The sequence below is a fragment of the Gossypium hirsutum genome, chromosome A01 (genome assembly GCF_007990345.1).
Source record: "Gossypium hirsutum isolate 1008001.06 chromosome A01, Gossypium_hirsutum_v2.1, whole genome shotgun sequence".
NCBI classification, from domain to species: Eukaryota; Viridiplantae; Streptophyta; class Magnoliopsida; order Malvales; family Malvaceae; genus Gossypium; species Gossypium hirsutum.
Genome location: NC_053424.1, coordinates 112,644,961 through 112,663,783, shown reverse-complemented (window position 1 = coordinate 112,663,783; position 18,823 = coordinate 112,644,961). Strand labels below are relative to the sequence as shown.

The following is an 18,823-nucleotide window of genomic DNA, read 5'->3' as shown; positions in this document are numbered from 1 at the left end:
AAACCTAACTGAGTCATAACCAAGTTCCACCATCTGAGAACACCCAATCTAACTCAAATCTTGATCTCAAGCCCCAATATTCCACATCTGGATTGTTCTCACACCCTCCTCATCCCTTACAACAACCACCGTCTTTCGAGGACATATTTGGCTTAAACTGTAATAGCCTGTTTTTAGTCAAATTGGAACAGTAGTTTCGGAACCACAAATCCGATGTCAAAAATTATTTTAATATTATTTTTAGTGTTTACAGCATGATAGCATGTATGTGTGAAAATTTCGTGAGCTAATTTTACTGTTTGAATATCAATTTGATAAAAAAAGGACTAAATCGCGTAAAGTGTAAAAGTAGTGTTCTATTAGCTAAAGGTAATAAATAGCTAAAGAACCTTATTGTTAAGGTCCTTAAGTGGTAATTGTACCATTTATTATATTAGTGGACAATTATGGACAGCCATTATTAGCTTTAAATGTTTTATTACTAAGGTTAATAAAGTAATTCATGTATTAATGTTATTAAACAAAAGAAATAAAATAATTTTAAGCTAACATCTTCTGCATGACCGATTATTGAAGAGAAGAGAAAGCTAGGGTTCTAACATTCAACACACTCCCAGCTTGATTAAGGTACGATTTTAGCTCGGTTTTTAATGATTTCTATGTTTTTGTAATCATTGCTTCGTATTCTAACTAGCCTGTACCTTAAATTTTGAATTTTTTCATGATTTCATGAAGTGCCATTGATGAAAATTTGAGCTTTTGAATGTTTGATAATGGAAAATGACTATTTGTTGATAGATTTAATAGTTTTGTAAAGTGATTTTTGACAAAAATGTTAAAAATGGATTAAATTATGAAATATGCAAATTGAGGGGTTGAAATGTGAAATAAATAAAAGTTTTGGGCTGATAAGAACTCACGTATAAATCGGCTAAGCATGGATTAAGTTGAATTGTGTGAATTTTGTATATTTGTGAAATAGGGACTAAATTGATTAAATTTGAAAGTTTAAGGGCTAATGTGTAAAAATACCCAAATATGTATTTTTGGACTAAATTGAATGAGTAGGTGATTAAATGAATTAATTTTGAATACATTTAGATCATGAAAAAAGGAATCCAAAATTAGATCGGGGGAAAGGCAAGATTATCGAGTAATTGATTCGTTCCGCCGTTTTCATACTCGAGGTAAGTTCGTTTGTGGTAATTTCATTATAAATGTATGCTATATGCTTTGATATTTCATTAATAGTGATTATGAGATTATGGATAATGATTGAATTGTGAATACGACCCTACGGATGTGTTCGACGATGAAATCGACAAGTGAAATTTCCCTGTTGAACTTTAAGAATAGTTTAGGATGCTAGTGACATGTCATTAGGTTATTATGTTGGCTTCGGGCCATGATATCGGTATTTCGGGTCAAATGATACATTAATTTGGCTACAGGCCATGGTATAGGTACTTATCGACTGTGATCCTTGAGTGTCTGATTTCTATTCTGAATTGTTTAGCGAGTAAACAAATGATGTGGTTGAGAAATAGGTTAGTACGAGGTGACACAGGTACGTACGGTACCAATTCGAGTATTAAATAGAGAAAATTCAATTAGATGGTACTAAATCATGTTTTGAGACATGAGAAATGTTTCTAATTAATGTGGTTATAATTTGGTAATGTGTAATTGATTGAATTACATTTATTTGATGAATTGAGTTATTCACTTACGAACTTACTAAGCTATGAAGCTTATTTTGGTTTATTTGTCTATGTTTTATAGAGAATCAAAGCTAGCTCAGATCTGGGAGTCGTCGGGAACATCATCGTACTATCAGACGTCTAAGTTGGTACTTTTGAGTTGTGTATATATGGTATATGGCATGTATAGGTTAGTTGCGATACTTTGGTTGTGAATATAGCTACGAGAGTTGACTTGTAAATGTATATATTTGTTTTGTATATGTAGCCATGAGTGATGGCTTTATTTGGTATGTTTTGGTATAAATGTGGCTATGGTTTCATAGTTGCTCAAATGGTTATATTTTGAGTTTGGAAAATGATCTATATGGTATGATTGATGTTATTAACTTGAGAAGTTATGTGCTTGTGAATTAATGCTTGATGATATAAGTATTTGAATAGGTAATTGACATTGACTTAAGTATTAATTTTGTTGAAATGAATTTGGTATGAATTGTGTATATTGATGATGATTTTGGCTGCCTATTGTATGATAAATTGGTACCATTTTGGTTGTTTAGGTGAGCATGAGCAAGTGTGGCAAATTGGCCTTACAAATGGCCTATTTTTGTCCACACAGATAGGGACACGAGAGTGTGTCTCAGCCGTGTGCGACACACGGACATGCTACACAGCCGTGTGTCCCTTAGTATTGAAATTAAATTGAAGTCAGTGTGCTCCACATGGTCTCACACACAGGCGTGTGACTGGCCGTGTGGCACAAGTTAGTATACCCCCTAAATGGAACACGGCCTAACACAGGGGCGTGTGACTTGGCCGTGTTGCATAAGTCAGTATACCCTATAGGATTGGCACGACCTAGAGCACGGCCTAGCACACAGGCGTGTGTGGCCACTTCGAAGGGCACATGAGCTAGACACACGGACGTGTGGTCGGCCGTGTGACCCAAGTCAAAATGTATGCTCTGTTTTCACACGGTCTATGACACGGGCGTGTCTAAAGCTATGTGAGGCACATGGCCTGTTCACACGGGCGTGTAACCCTTATTTGTTTGAAATTTTTATATGTTATCGGTTTAGTCCCAAACCACTTCTAAAGCATGTTTAAGGCCTCGTAGGCCCATATAAGGGACAATGTGATTGTGATGAATGGTATTTGAATATGAATGCATAAATGTATGAGTTATGTATGATAAATGACGTGTATTGATCAGTAATACATTGTAACCCTATTATGACAGTGAATACGGGTGAGGGGTGTTAAATGGACCCCGACCCCGAGCCTAAACATTCAACACACTCTAGACTATACTCATACCACCTGGAGCTTCAACAGTAAGCACCTACCATGGAGGATATCTTCGGCTCAGCATCTCCGGTATCGCAATACCCTATCATCCCCGATGATAGGGCATATGATTATACTAGTTTCTTCAGTAGACCTATAGGAACATTGGAAGCCTGTTTGAGCAATTATCAATCGCCACATGAAGGTGCACTACCTCCTCGACGGAGGTAGTTCAACCGTTACACGTTGGGGTTGGGGACAACGCTTGGGTCCACACAATTTTGCTTTTTTGTAATTATTTGTTTTGTAACTATTTTTACAAACGTAAAATGAACTTTTAACATAATTATTTGTTTGCATTAATGAGTAAAAAATATAAAATTCAAACAAATAATAATACGAAACTAAATTGATTTACATATACAAAAAAAAACAAATATTTTAAAGTGCTGATATACAAAAATATAAAATTCGACCAACAAATAATATAGACCAAAATTGATTTACAAATACAAAAAATATGAACATTGTAGCGACGTAAAAGTTTTAGTTTCGCTGGGTCGCTAATTGTGGCGATTTATTAAACATTTGAAAACCAACTTTCGATTTTATTAACAAAAGGAGTCGCCACCAATCCTTTTTATAGGTGTGATCGGACACCTAATAAATTTATTTTTAAAACAAAAAGAAGGCCAAGTTTAGGTCTACGTGAAAGTCCAGAGAAAAATTAGGGTTCGGGAGTCGGTTACGCGCGAGGAAGGTATTAGCACCCTCGCGACGCCCAAAATTGGTATCTTATAAACAAGTGTTGTCTTAATTTTCAAATTTGCAAGTTCAAAGTAACATTGAATCGTGATCCGATCAAAACACGAGAAATTTCAAGTTTCGTTTTCTTTTGAGAAGGATATACCGTTTTAACACGAGTCGATTGATATTCACGCAACATAGCGATGAAATCGATGACATAGTGTTTAAATCGGTACGTTGTCTTGCTTATTGAAATAAATAAAAACACGAATAAATATTTTAAAATAATGAACAACGGGGTAATATATAAAAATGGGCGGGAAACGAAAGATAATAGTTGGAAATACATCAAGGCACATAATACATACAACAATAATATTAAAAACAATGACAATGCACACGATATTAAATGTAACAATAGTATCAAATACGAGAACACAATGAATATACATATAAAGATAATTAAGAGTATATATGTAATATATATATATAGTAATAGTGTTAGAAATATACTATATATAGTGTTTGAAGTATATGCATAAGATAGTAAAAATATATAACTAGTAAAGTTAAAATATATACATAATATATACATATATATATAAAATAGATATTGGAAAAAAAGTATGTACATAACATATATGAAGAATATATATATAATAATATTAAAATAAAATAATAAGTGATAATAGTGAAAATAATATGTATAATAACAAAAATAATAATATATAAGAATAGATATAAAATATATGTATATAATATGGTATTTAAACATGCATATGTAATATATATTAGGAATAAGAATAATATTAAAACAACTATGAGTACATACAGTTAAATACATGTATATATATAAAAATCGAATACATAGTAATAATACTAAGAGTATGTACATGATGTATATAAACGTGTGTATATGAATTAATAGCGGTAATAATAAAATAATAATGCTAGCAGAATAATAAAATACGAAAAGCAAATATAACAAAGTAAAATAAAAAACAAAGTAATAATAAAAACTATATAAAAGCTATATGTACATAAAAATACGTATATATATATACGTAAAGATAAGTAATAGTAATGAAAATAATATAAAAATATAAAAGGTGAATATAATATAATAATATTAAAATAAAAATAAAAATAAAGTAATAGATAATAATAAATATAATAATAGAAATATAATATTAAAGATAATACTAAATATAATATAATAATAATAATATAATAATGATAAGAAAATAGTAATAACGTTAAAGCAAAAATTAATAATACTATATACATACATACATATACATATTAAAGATATATACACAAATAACAAAGCCTATATTAATAATAACAGTGATAATAATAATATAAATAGTAATAAATACAATAACATTAAAATGAGAAAAGGTAAGAAAAAGGACGAAATGGAATTAAAATCGAAATTTGTGGGGCGAATTTAGAATAAAAACAGAAGAGGGGGACTCATTCGAACACGCGTTAAACATTGAGGGGCCCAAACAGCAATTTCCCTTACCTTTTAAACGCTGCGCAGCATGGAGGATCGATTTAAAAACAAACGTAAATTTCAGGGCCAATTTTAAAAAAACTAAAACCTGATTGAAAAGAATAGAAAAAGCGGAAGGGCTTGAAGCGCAATTAACCCCTTCCGCAAAAACACGCGGATCTTGAAGCGGGTTCGGGTCAAACGGGTCGAGCATGGTGAAACGATGCTGTTTCAGTGCTTAAATGCAAGGCCCAAAACGACGCCGTTCCAGACCCTTATATAAGTTAAAAAATTTTGAAAATTTTTCATTTCTGCTCGTTTGGGAAAAAAAGAGAGGGGGGCTCATTTTTTCTCTGGACTAAGTCCAGAGTTCGGCACGGAGGGCCACCATCGCCGCCGGATCTCCAAAGGTAAGATTTTTTTTTTGTTTTTAAATCTTCTTTTTATTGTTATTATAATATATGTACATGCATGAGTAAAAGTAGGAAAAAAGACAAAAAAAAGACAAAAAAATAAATGAGACCGATTCAAAAAATAAGATAACAAATTACCTTTGATTTTTTTTTTGTTTTTGATTTTCGCTTTTTTGGGATATCTGTTTTGATGTTGTTCTTGTATTATACTTTTCTTCGGATCACTATTTGTATATAAATTGCATTTATCTTGCATTTATTCCAAAATCCTCTTTTTCTTTACATTCGTTTCCCATTCGGCTTTATAGCCCACTCGTTATACTATTTGTTTCCCCTTTGGTTGCTGTTGCGTGTGCCATTTGCAATGCAGGTGGAGCAGTCCGGTGACAGAGGGTAAGTGGGGAGAGTTGGTGGCCATGGCATGGGTGTTGCGGCGCTGAGGTGACTTTGTCGATAGGGGTAGGTGGCTGCTGAGGTGTTCGGGTTAGGGTTAGGGTTTGCTGATGTATGGGTTTGGGCCTCTCAGTTATTGGATTTATTCTAGGTGGGCTCGGGTTGTAAATGGGTTTTAGGGATTGGGTTATTTGGGGTGGTGAGCTGATAGGTTTAGTGGTATATGGGTCTGGTGGGTTTAGGTTAGTGGGTTAGTGGGTATTAGGTCTGATGAATGTAAGTGGGCCAAATTGGCCTATAACAAACATTTTAGACTACTGATATACGAAATTAGAAAATTCGACCAACAAATAATACGAGCCAAAATTGATTTACAGATACGAATAAATACAAACATTTTAGACTGCTGATATACAAAGCCCAACTAATATACGAATATTGTAGACAATTGATATACGAAAAAAATTCCAACAACAAAAAATACGGGCCAAAATTAAATTGCAAATACAAAAATAATACGAATAATTTCAATACTAGTTTCTCCACAGTTAGTCATCTTTTGCTTGAAATAGGTCTACGTTGCATTTAGTAATATTGACCACGTTTGCCTGCCATCTTGTGTAAACTATATCCGGTCTACACAGTTAGTCGTCATCGGCGAAGACTGCCACCAACTTGTGTAAACCATAATCGGTATCTCCACCCTTTAATGGGATAATCTTTACGGTTCTCGTGATAGTATATAATTTAACTCCGTTAACACATGACAGTATATAATTCAACCCCAATAATTGGTATCTCCATTTGATGGTACATTCCCCAAACAATCAAGGGCTCCACTACTTCACATTAGATCCACTACTTCACATATATACATTACAATTACTCCTAATTTGATATGCAAACAATTTAAGATGAGTTAACAACCTGCAAAGATGGGCGCAAGGTTTCTAAATATATAGTGCGACATTATTTGCATATCAGACGATGACTAATTATAATGGTCTTTTCTTCAGCAGGATACCGTCAAATTTTTTTCCTCTACTTACAATACCACAACTCAAAGACCATCCATATATATATATATATATATATGCTAGTTGTGCAAGCAAAGAAAATGTTGACACCAAATTTATATTTATTTTTTTAATGGGGTGCTGGCTATGGGATGTCCAAAATCCTTTTTTTTTTAAATTGATAAAAGGGTATCCATGGGGTGCCCAAAACTAATTTTTTTTTTAAATTGATAGAAAGGGTGTCGACTATAAGGTGTTTAAAACCTAATTTTTTTTAATAAGATAAAAGGGTATTGGCAATGGGGTGTTCAAAACCTCAAAAAAATTATAAAAAAAAGTATTGACCATCAATATTCAGCACCCAAAATTTTTTTAAATACTATATAAAATGAATATTAATATAATACGATTTAAAAAAATACATAAATATCAAGTATCTAATGTCCAAAACTTAAAAAATTATTTCTTTTACTCCTTGACACAATCACGAGACAATAGTTTTGTTAGAAATATTGTGTGCGCCAGTCATCTAGTGCCTATTACCCTCTGATGCTGTTCATTTAAGTTAATTTAGGTTATTATTTTTTAACCAGAGTAATTTTTGTAATTATTTTTTTTTATTTTGGGTCCGGGTAAAATAGCCGAATTCTAACAACACTGAAGTACGCATAGAAAGTCAGATTTGCACGAAAAAACATGAATCAGAAAGTACAGGTAACTAAATAAAACTTTTTGGGGACCTTTGCCACTACCAGTTTCACTTCACTTGTCAGTCTCCACACTTCCGAGTGCCAAAACTATGCCCAGCCTTCGCCTTCTTGTCCTCTTCTTCTTCCTCTTCTTCTCAGTTCATTCCCAAGAAGACACTCCCATAGCTCGATTCCTTCGTTACCTTCAATTCAACACCGCTCATCCCAATCCAAACTACGCTGACCCCATCTCTTTCCTCATATCCCAAGCCAACGCCATTGGACTCCAAGCCCGAACTCTTGAATTCACCCTTTCTAAACCACTTCTCCTTCTAACATGGCCTGGCTCCAACCCTTCTCTTCCCTCAGTTCTCTTCAATTCCCACCTCGATTCCGTTCCAGCTGAACCTTCCAAATGGATCTACCCTCCTTTCTCCGCCACTCTCGCCCCTGACGGTAAAATCTACGCGCGCGGTGCTCAAGATGACAAGTGCATCGCTATGCAATACTTGGAAGCCATTCGCAACCTCAAGGCTAACGGCTTTACTCCTTTGCGAACTGTTCATATTTCTTATGTTCCTGATGAAGAAATTGGAGGGTTTGACGGGAGTGCTAAGTTCACTGGGTCCAAAGAGTTTGAGGATTTGAATGTTGGGTTCGTTTTGGATGAAGGGCAGGCTTCTACTGGCGATGAGTTTAGAGTGTTTTATGCTGATAGGACACCATGGGAACTTAAAATAAAGGCTACTGGAGATCCAGGGCATGGTTCTAGATTGTATGATAATGGGGCAATGGAGAATCTGATGAAGAGTGTGGAAGTTATTACTAAGTTTAGGGAGAGTCAATTTGATATTGTTAAATCTGGGGAAGCTATGAACTCTGAGGTTATTTCGGTTAATCCTGTTTATCTAAAAGCTGGCATACCCTCCCCAACTGTGAGTGTCCGATATTTGTGTGTTCTAAATAAGAATTAATGCTAATATCGATTCATCAATAGTGCTAATGATGGGGAGATTTGTTTGAATGCAGGGATTTGTGATGAACATGCAACCTTCTGAGGGAGAGGCAGGATTTGATCTTAGGTTGCCACCTACTGCTGATCCTGATCTTATCAAGAAAAGAATTGCTGAAGAATGGGCACCTGCTAGAAGGAATATGACATATGAGGTAAAGGGTAATTTTCATTATGTACTCTTTGATGATTTTGATTATTGATGGTTTGCAGATACATTATTAGTTTAAGCAATTAAGTTGATTGTTTTGATTGCAATCAAGTCTTATCATTAATTTGTTTCTAGACTATTTGCATGATTTTGGTTTTCTATTCTTTCAAGAAATCTGATTAAGTGAAGTATTCTGCTGAATCTAGCAACTGGCTGTTTCCTATAATTGAACTCAAAGAACCTTAGCTTTAACGAAATGCTGGGTAATCAATCCATTTGTTAATCATTCCTAACTTGTTTTGGGTTGGCATGTAAACTGAACAATATTAAGAGTATAAAGAATTTATTCTTATATCCAGTATCATGTGATCAATTGTTTTCTTTTCTGCTACAAACGCTATTTCTGTACTCAACTTGTAACATATATGATGAAAGTTTTCAAGAGAGTATTTAATAAAACTGTTATATTTTTATTAACTAAAGAACTGAACTTAAATAGAGAAAAGAATCCTAATCCTAATTGGGAAAATAATTCCCTTATTTTAATAAACTACTAAAAGATAAAATAAAATATTCCTACAATATGAATAAAACTTATCTAACTAAATAAATTTAAAATATATACATATTTCAGCACATGATGCCCCATGATTGAGCAGTAGAGCCACCGTTTATAATGTTCCTTTCAATATATTTTTCTACTCACAAAATCATCTCTGGAATGGCTAGTATTCGAACATGTTCTGTCGTATCCTTATGAATAGAAGCACTGCTAGGAACTCTCCTCTCTAGCACAAGGAGAGCCAAACTCTTGTTTTGGAGAAAATTATAAGCAAAATTAAGGCTTTGCTTGGTACGGTGGGAAGAGAATTGGAAAGATAAAAAAAATTTGAGGGTAAAAGTTGAAGGATTAAAAAAAATAGTGGGAAAGATGGAAAAATGGAGAGAAAAAATCTGAGGGACAATCATGCTGATGTGAATCAATAACATGTAATGGTGCAAAATTAAACTCTCTTTGCATTTTGACTTTTTTTCCTCTCAAATATGTGCTGACAATGGTTTTCAACTATTGATTGGCTGTTTAACAACCATGCTTTGCTTTTCTTAATTCCGAGTGCCTGCTCATTTTTGTGCTTTCGCATTCTTACCTGGTCCTCCTCGAGGAATAGGCATTTTCTATTAGGATTGGCAGGCATAACCCGAGAAGGACTTAGCTATAGAATTTTATGTACTATTGGCTGAAAAATCTGTTTCTGATATAGAGATGATGAGTGATGCCAGTTGCTATTAAATTATCAAGTTTATACTGCCAAGCAATATCATCTGCAGATGTTAGATACATTTTTCTGTGGTGCTAATTGCTTTCTGATTTGGTAGGTAATTGAAAAAGGACCGATAAGAGATTACCTGGACCGCCCTCTAATGACACTCACAAATGATTCCAATCCATGGTGGCCTGTTTTCAAGCAAGCTATTGAGGCGGCTGGGGGAAAACTTTCAAGGCCTGAAATTTTAGCTTCAACAACTGATGCACGGTTCATGAGACAAAGAGGAATTCCTACTTTTGGTTTTTCCCCAATGACAAACACTCCCATCCTGTTGCATGATCATAACGAGGTTCGACTAACTGCAAACATATCATCATTTTTCTTATTATTAGGCATCATTTCTTTTCTCATCATGGTTCTGTCTTGCAGTTCCTGAAAGATACAGTGTACTTGAGGGGAATTGAAGTGTATGAATCTGTGATAAGTTCTCTGAGTTCCTTTAAAGGAGAATCTTATTAGATGCTTTCAACCAGTCAATAATTGATCACGGTTGCAGTGTGTCATGGTAAGATCAATCATCTTCTACTTGCTGCTATTTTATAGTATATCAACAATATTTGTTCTTTTGGTAAGTAACAATATCTCGTCTTGCTTGTTGCTGTGTACTTTGTGTAAAATCATGGTTTTGTTTCTGTAATATGAACTGGCTTGAATTTTATCAATATAAAGCAATCGGTAAGAAATCCATGTGATCTGTGACCACTAACAATCTAGACTTGGTATCCCAAATACCTAATTAGACTCCTTTTAGTCTTGAAACAAGATGTAGCTGACATTGTTGAATGATTGGAATTTAATGAAAGCTTGAATCTCATCTTAGAATCTATTTACTGTTGGAGTGGTGTCTGTTCGGCTGTTCACGAGTGATATTGTCCTTTGTCTCACCATTTTCCTGAATGAGGCTTAGATTTTTTTTTCGGAGTTCATATGCATACTATTGAGTTTGTTTGGAGTCGACTAGTGTTCTATTTTGAGTTGTAGAATATGTATTTGATATGTCATATAGATGTCTTCTGCATATAAACTCATATATCCTGAAATCAAAATTTCATGAGCACACCTCATACCATAAACAAAATTTCTAAGACATATTTTGGATAAACTCTTTTTGTTTGAGGAAAATGTAGCATCATATTTTGTATATATAGGATACAGCAATATACTTTTGCTCTTCAAGATTATGCTTGCGATGTAGGACATAGAACAAGTAAGTAGGAAGAGAGAATGGAGTGTAAAAAGAGAAAAGTCTGAAGGAATGTGGGAGTCAGAGGGGAGAAATAGCCAGAAACAAGAGTAACTGAGGCATCTTAAAGATAGCTTGGGAAAGAATGAAGAAACTGATTATAATAGCTTACTATTTCAATTTAGATTATGTTAAGGTCAGGACTCACAATCGAAGAAACTGATTATAATAGCTTACTATTTCAATTTAGATTATGTTAAGGTCAGGACTCACAATCTGTTTGTCATTTATCTGTAAATTAACTGAATTCCGAGTTGAGTCATTTTGAGTTCAGATAACTTTGGTTCTCAGTTCTGGTGTTTAGGTTTTTTCATAGTATCTGAAATCAGAACCATTTCAGGGTTGAAATGCTTCACGTATCCGCTTCTGCATCAAATTCAGATTGAAGAAAATCAGATTCTGGATAAGTCAAGTGCTTCACCGGTATGTGATTTACAAAAAGCTTTGGTTTCCTCCATAGCCATTCATGGGAAAGACACTGAATGACCTGTGTATGTTTTGAATAAGTGGGGAAACATTCTATAGATTGTCATGAACAGTTGCATAGCAGTAACTACACTTTGAAAAGACTGTATTTTGCAATGGAATGAAGTACACTTTGGGAGAATCATATTTAACTTTGGTAGATAACATTTTTCATGGCAAATCTTTTTGTCCTTTTAATTTGTCTCCCAACCACTCTATGCTTAGATCCTTCATGAATTCTGAAGATATCTTTATTGTTTAATAAAGAATGTATGATTTTAAGCTTAAGGGAAAGTTTTAAAACAAAAGAACATTGCCTCTGGAACACTGAATTCCAGCTAAAACTAATCATTACATTTGAAGCTGTAAAACTACAGATGTTAACCTCTGCAACACTGAATGCCAGCTAAAACTAGACTTCATCTTACAAATGAGGCAGCTCAAGGGATAATCATCAAGATGCTAATCTCATGCAAGCTAGATTGTGTTGTGTTCAGTGAGAGGGCTGACCAGCACTGCAACTTTTAGAAGATTAAAGGAAGAAAAAAAGAAAGAAAAAGAAAACACTGATATTCACTTGTGTATACAAAAATAGCTTAATTCACAATTTAACTTCTGAAGTATACTGCTATAGCGTGTTATTTCGATTTTAAAACCACTGTTATGGTGGTGGTTATAGTTTTTATTTTCCAAGTATGTAATGATATATTTACCCAGGGCAGGAATTGTTTTCGCACTGGCTCTGTCATCACTCATTACATCTTTCTTTTCTTATTGAAAAAAAGCAAAAACATAATGATGCAAGCATTCCATTTTGATTCATGATCACTATTGTTAATATGAACTGCCATTGTCCTTGCATTTCTTTTTTTTTTGTTCAAGTCTTTGCATTTCTTATTGATCCTTAAATTCCATAATAAATAAAATGCCACAGTATAATGACACTAACTGTTGTGTGTAATTGCAACCAGCTTCGTGGCTTTTGTTAATTGCAGAAGAAAAAGTATGACATTTGAATTGATTCTTGTACGAGAACAGAAACTCAATGGAGACTTGAGCCAAAGATGTGCAATCTCGAACTAAGAAACGTATAGCTTAGGCTCAGCTTTTCCATTAATGAAGTGGCTCATAAACTTTTTCTCCATCAACAGTTTCTTTCTCTATCAGAAGTTGAGCAAGCTTGTCAATGTGGGTTGTGATTATCTAGCTTGCCCTTGAATACACAGTGAAGAACATGAAAGAAGGGAAGGGGAGGAGTTTGATGGGTAGAAGGAGATGAAAGAAAAAAATTAAGATTTTGATGCTGAAGGACAGAAGGAGATAAAAGGAAAACATGGAGAGTGAGTTTTCAACGGATATGTATTTTATTTTGTTCTATTTCATTCAAAATAAAGTTAAAATGGCGAGGGAATGTCACGTATCATATTTTTATTTGCTGAAGTTATTTAAGGTCACTTAAAAAATGACTAAAAATTTTAATAAAATGATACTTTAGGTATCAAATTAGAACAAAAAAATTTAATTATTAAAATGAGAAAATGAGTATATTTCAAAAGCCAAATCGTGAATTAAGCTTAGAAAAATATAACCAAATATTATGATTGTTAAATTTAATTAAATATTACTTCATAGCAAATTAATATTTGACAACTATATAAATATTGTTACGCTAAAAAATTAACTATATTATTATTGCTAAGTCATTTGAGAACCACATCTTATGGTTGTTAAAACAAATTTTTGACAATGATATTTAGTTGTTGCTTAATATAATCACAATCAATTAAAATGTCGTCGAAAAATAATATTTGACAACCATTAAATGTTGTTACGTAAATAATTTAGCATTTAAATTCATATTATTGCGAACTCTATTTTGCAACCAATTTTTTTTTTGAATGCAACCAATATATTGTTGTTATATAATAATTTTTATAACTAAAATATTATCGTAATGTTAAGAATATTGCGATACATAATTAAACAAATAAATTAAGTTATTGCTAAAAAAATTATATTTGAAAATGACAAAAATTGTCACAATAACTTTTCAATTTGTAAAGTGATTGTGGTTGTGTATACTTCTAAGTTTGATAATTCCTATTTTTCTTGTAATGTAGTTTTTGAAAAGACCATGTATACTTTTTAAGTTTGATAATTCCTAATTTTCTTATAGTATAGTTCTTAAAGAGTTGATCATGAAATATGCTTTAAAAGATGACGTGAACAACTACCACACTATATCTCATAGTTATTATAGATTACTCGTAGTTTTTGTATTTTTTTGTTGAAATCAAGATATACAATTTTGCAATTATATAATTTAATCAAAGAAAAGTGTCAGGTACTCAATAGTTGAACTCACTTTTTCTTTTTAATATTTTTAAGGTTCTAACTTTATTTGTGAATATGATAAATCTAGGGAGCTATGATTTTAGACATTACTATATTTCTTCCGAATTTTCAAAATGTTTCGAGTTTTTATATCTTTAATTTTAAAGAGTTTTAAGTTATATTTTGAATTTTTTTTCATTCACTACCTTTCTCGAAACTTATTTCAAAACAAAAAATTATAAATATTTTACAAAATTATGTCTTGTGTTAAATATTTTATCTCAGGCAATTTTATTTTTGAAATCCTTTTCCTAACTTCTTCTATTTTTCATAAAATGACCAATACATTCATTAAAATAAATATTATCAGCCAATGAATCTCTATGGCAAAGCATAACACAAGGTTGAACTTTTGCCATACAGCCAAAAAGAAAAACCTCAGCAAAAATGGTAGCATACAAGAACTTGGGGTCTATCAATGGGATACAACCCCTATTTCTCTACTACATTTCCCTTTTTCCTCTGCAACTTGCCCACATCTATGATACAAATAGAAGTTGTTGGACTGCATATTCAGATACTTCTAAAAAAAAAAATTTTAAATTTTGTTAAAAGAGGGTTGTAAATACATTGTATATATTTATTAAATACAAGTTATTTATAGTGCAAGCATTACGTTAGCCATATCACTCTGGATATGGTTGTTGTTGCAGATTTGACCCTTTTTTTTCCTGGAAGTTTCTCTATCCAGAAAAGGGATAAGAATTCAATGGTACTATTGCAAGTCCGTAACCCACATGGATGTTGCCTCTCTATCATCCAACATACTTCACCACCTTTGTAAAATGTAAACCTTCTCAGCACTTTCGCCCATCCCTTTACCCATTTCAATATTCATACTAAGATGGACTTTGGTCCACTCTACTTTCCAGTTGGCTAAGCCAGCCTCGATTCTCCATATCCTTATTCATGCTGAAAATTTTCATTATTAATTCGTTCTCACTTTCCTCGATACACCCCGTACGGATTTGTGATGGGAGAGTACGGTATTGTCAATATGCCAGTTAAGCAATCAAGCAAAAGAGAATAAATTTTTTTATGAGACTTGAGATGGGGAAGAAGCGTGAATCTTCATTCATTAAAGTTTTATTTGTTGGCAATTATGTAAAAAAGCTTGTCAATGGTGTTGAAATAGCTCAAGTAAACAAAAACTTCTCAACTCGGCTTTGTTGGTTCATATATTAATTCATCCAAGTTGAAACACACATATATATATATATGAAGTCCCTTTTATCTATTATTAGACTGCAACTTCTTCCTCCTGTATATATAAAATTGAAATGCGGTGGTCAATATAGGAAATGAAATTACCTTCTCATTTCCAAGAAACTAAACCCTTGTTTCATTCCTTAATTTCTGACAAATTTAAGATTAAAAACACTGTTCAAGCATGTGCAGCGAAATTATTTTAAATTGCATGTGCTTATTGCAAATCTGATCCTGCCAGCACCATCAGCAGTACTTGATTGAATAATAATTGTTACAATACAAAAGTTGTTACTGACTAGTTGTCGCAGTTCGCACTATGGAGGACTTCACAGTTAGAATGAGAGCGTGAATGGTGCAAAGAGTTGCTAGGGCTTATGGTTGAGGAATGTCCCAATGACACTAGAGTAGAGTTCAGTACTTAGTGCTTGTTTGGCGTTTTTCGTGGAGGAGGAATGTATACATGGAGAAGGGCTTAAGTAGGCTTCTATCTCATGATGACTTTATCGATTTAAGGTCAGAACGAGATATGATCTTCCTTGGTTTTTTTATAAAAGTAACCTTAAAAAATAAATTAATTATTAAAATAATCTATCTTTTTAATTATGTACAAAAATAACTCATTTTCTATAGTAAAAAGTGGTGGAGCTATATGATATGGCGCCATCACTTTGCCATGTCAGTCAAGGGTATTAAAAAATTATTTTTTGGTGGAGCTATGTTGAATGGCGCCACCAATATAAAATACTAGGAAAATATTAAAAAATCTGAAAAAATGGAAGACTTAAAAAAAATTTCCATTTTTGGGTGGAGCCATTCTAAATAGGGTCACCACTTTTCTAATTTGTGATGTTCTTATATTTTTTTTTACTTTTTTACTTTTTTAACTTTTTTATTTTTTTCTTATATTTTGTCTCTTTCTTAGATTTTTTTCTTTTTTAAAATTTATATTATTTTCTTAATTTATTTTACTTATTTAATGTATATTATTAATTTTAAAAAATTTATAATATTTATTTAAAATGTTTTATAATATTTTTAAAAATTTTAAAAATTTTTAATTATTATTTTTAAAAATATATTTTAACTTTATATATATTTGTGAAATTAATTATTTATAAATTTTAAAAATGTATTTTTTTTATTTTTTTAAGTCTAATTTTTTTCTTATTTTATTTTGTTTATCTATTTTATTTATTTTTATTATACATTTCAAATTAAATTTTAGATTAGTTTTTCATAGATTTTGTCTTTTTCTTTAATTTTTTCTTTTTTAAGTTTTATATTATTTTCTTATTGTATTTTGTTTATTAGTTTTATAATATTTGAAATGTATGTTTAATATATTATTAATTTTACATAGAATTTTTAAATTAAGATTTTATAATTTTTTTGTTATTTTATTTTAGTTTATTTAATTTATTTATTTCTTATTATTAATTTTTAAAAGTTTGTAATGTATATTTGAAATGTTCTATAATATATATTTGTTAAAATTTTAAATATCAGTTTTAGATTTTTTTTAAATTTTAAATGTATATTTCTCAAATTAATTTTTGAAAATTATAAATATTATTTTTTAAATATTAACCATATTTTTAATAATACAAAATACTAAAATAATTTAAAGATATGATCTTTCAAATTTATTATTTGTTTTATTTTTTAATAATATAAAACATTTAAACATTTAAATTTTTAAATAAAATTTGTATAAAAAATTTAAAAAATGTTAAATATTTTTAAAAATAAATAAAAATTATAAATTTCAAAATTCTAAGTAAAATTTAAAAAATATTTAAAATCATTTAAAATATTAAAAAATATTTAAATCATTTTAAATCATTTTAAATGTTTTATAATATTAAAAATATATTTAATATTTAAAAAATAATTTGAAAATATATTTTTAATATTTATAAAAAATATATTATAAAACATTTTAAAAAAATACATTTCAAGTTTTTCGAAATAAATAAAATAAATTAGGACTTAAAAAAGAAAAAAAGAAAGTCAAAACTTAAAAAAAAAAGGCTGAAACAAATAAGTTGGCTGTCAGACTTGAAAACTGGTGGCGCCAAATTATTTGGCTCCACCAGGAAATGGCAAAATTGCTACGGGGCCCCCTATACTCTAAAAAATCACAGTATTTTGGTGGAATCATTCTTTATGGCTCCACCTCTTGGTTCTCTTCTATATATAGAGTGGTGTAGTTGTTATGTTAAGTGGAAAAGTTCAAAAAATTTGTTAAAAATGAATAATGAGGTGTTTTTGGTGTATGTTGTTTTTTTATGGTGAAATTGTAGAAGGTGATATTGGCTGTGTATTTCAAGGCCAGCAAAGAGTAGGTTTGCGATTCAAAAAAAAATGTGAAGCTAGCAGAAATGAAAAGGAAGATCAGTGCGAAAATGGTTATCCGTTGTGGAAGGACGATGTCCAAATTATTTTACAAGTTTCCAATCTCTACAGATCCGTTCAAATTTTGTGCGATGCAACTGTTAGATGATGATGACTTGAGCACTATGATGGAAATATGATGGTCCACTGGAAGTGTGAACCCCCAACCAGTTGAATTATATGCTGAGTTAGCAGACTTAGAGCCTGTTGAGAATGTTAGCCCAATAAGTCAACATCGCGAATTTGATTTTGATCTTAATGTTGGATGGACAGGCTAATTAGAATGCGGTGGAACGTCGCAGATACCCAAAATTCCTAATTATGGTGGGAGTTCGTACAACAACCCAACCCTCGGTCCCCGTCTACAAATACATCCGGAGGTGATAATAAGCACTGAGACAAATGTCAGAGAAATGACCAATAATGGTGAAGATTTTGATCAAGATGTTGAAGATTTTAGTGACCCCGATGTTGATGAGGTTCCGGACGATATCGATGATGAAGGCCCAGAGGAGGTTGAAGATGTTCACGACCCTTCATTCTGTAACCCGAGTCATGGTATTATTTTACGAAATGAACCTGGGGGCAACATGTTGAATGTAGATCTAGATGCAGTGCATGCATCCGAGTTCCCTGAGTACACTGATATAGTACCTGCTCATAGATTGGCGTCAAATTCACAGTTCGACGAGTTGTTCGTTGGGCAACAGTTCGAGAAGAAGGCGGATTGTGTGTTTGCCATCAAACAATACAGCATGAAGTTGTCGATTAATTACAAGGTTGCCAAATCTACACTGACATTATACGTTGGGGAATGTTGGAGAGCCGACGATGGGTGTGGTTGGCGAGTTCGTGCTGCATTTATACAGAGGACTCAACAG

General features: G+C 32.0%; 1 protein-coding gene across 1 annotated transcript; it reads left to right on the top strand.

Moving 5' to 3' along the window:
- The first annotated feature begins 7,705 nt into the window (after positions 1-7,705).
- LOC121229426 (aminoacylase-1) lies at positions 7,706-12,090 on the top strand. The gene is made up of 5 exons (XM_041113728.1): positions 7,706-8,681; positions 8,776-8,913; positions 10,287-10,526; positions 10,607-10,742; positions 11,821-12,090. The coding sequence occupies exons 1-4, from the start codon at positions 7,857-7,859 to the stop codon at positions 10,694-10,696; spliced, it is 1,293 nt and encodes a 430-aa protein (XP_040969662.1). The 5' UTR covers positions 7,706-7,856; the 3' UTR covers positions 10,697-10,742; positions 11,821-12,090.
- Positions 12,091-18,823: the final 6,733 nt, after the last annotated feature.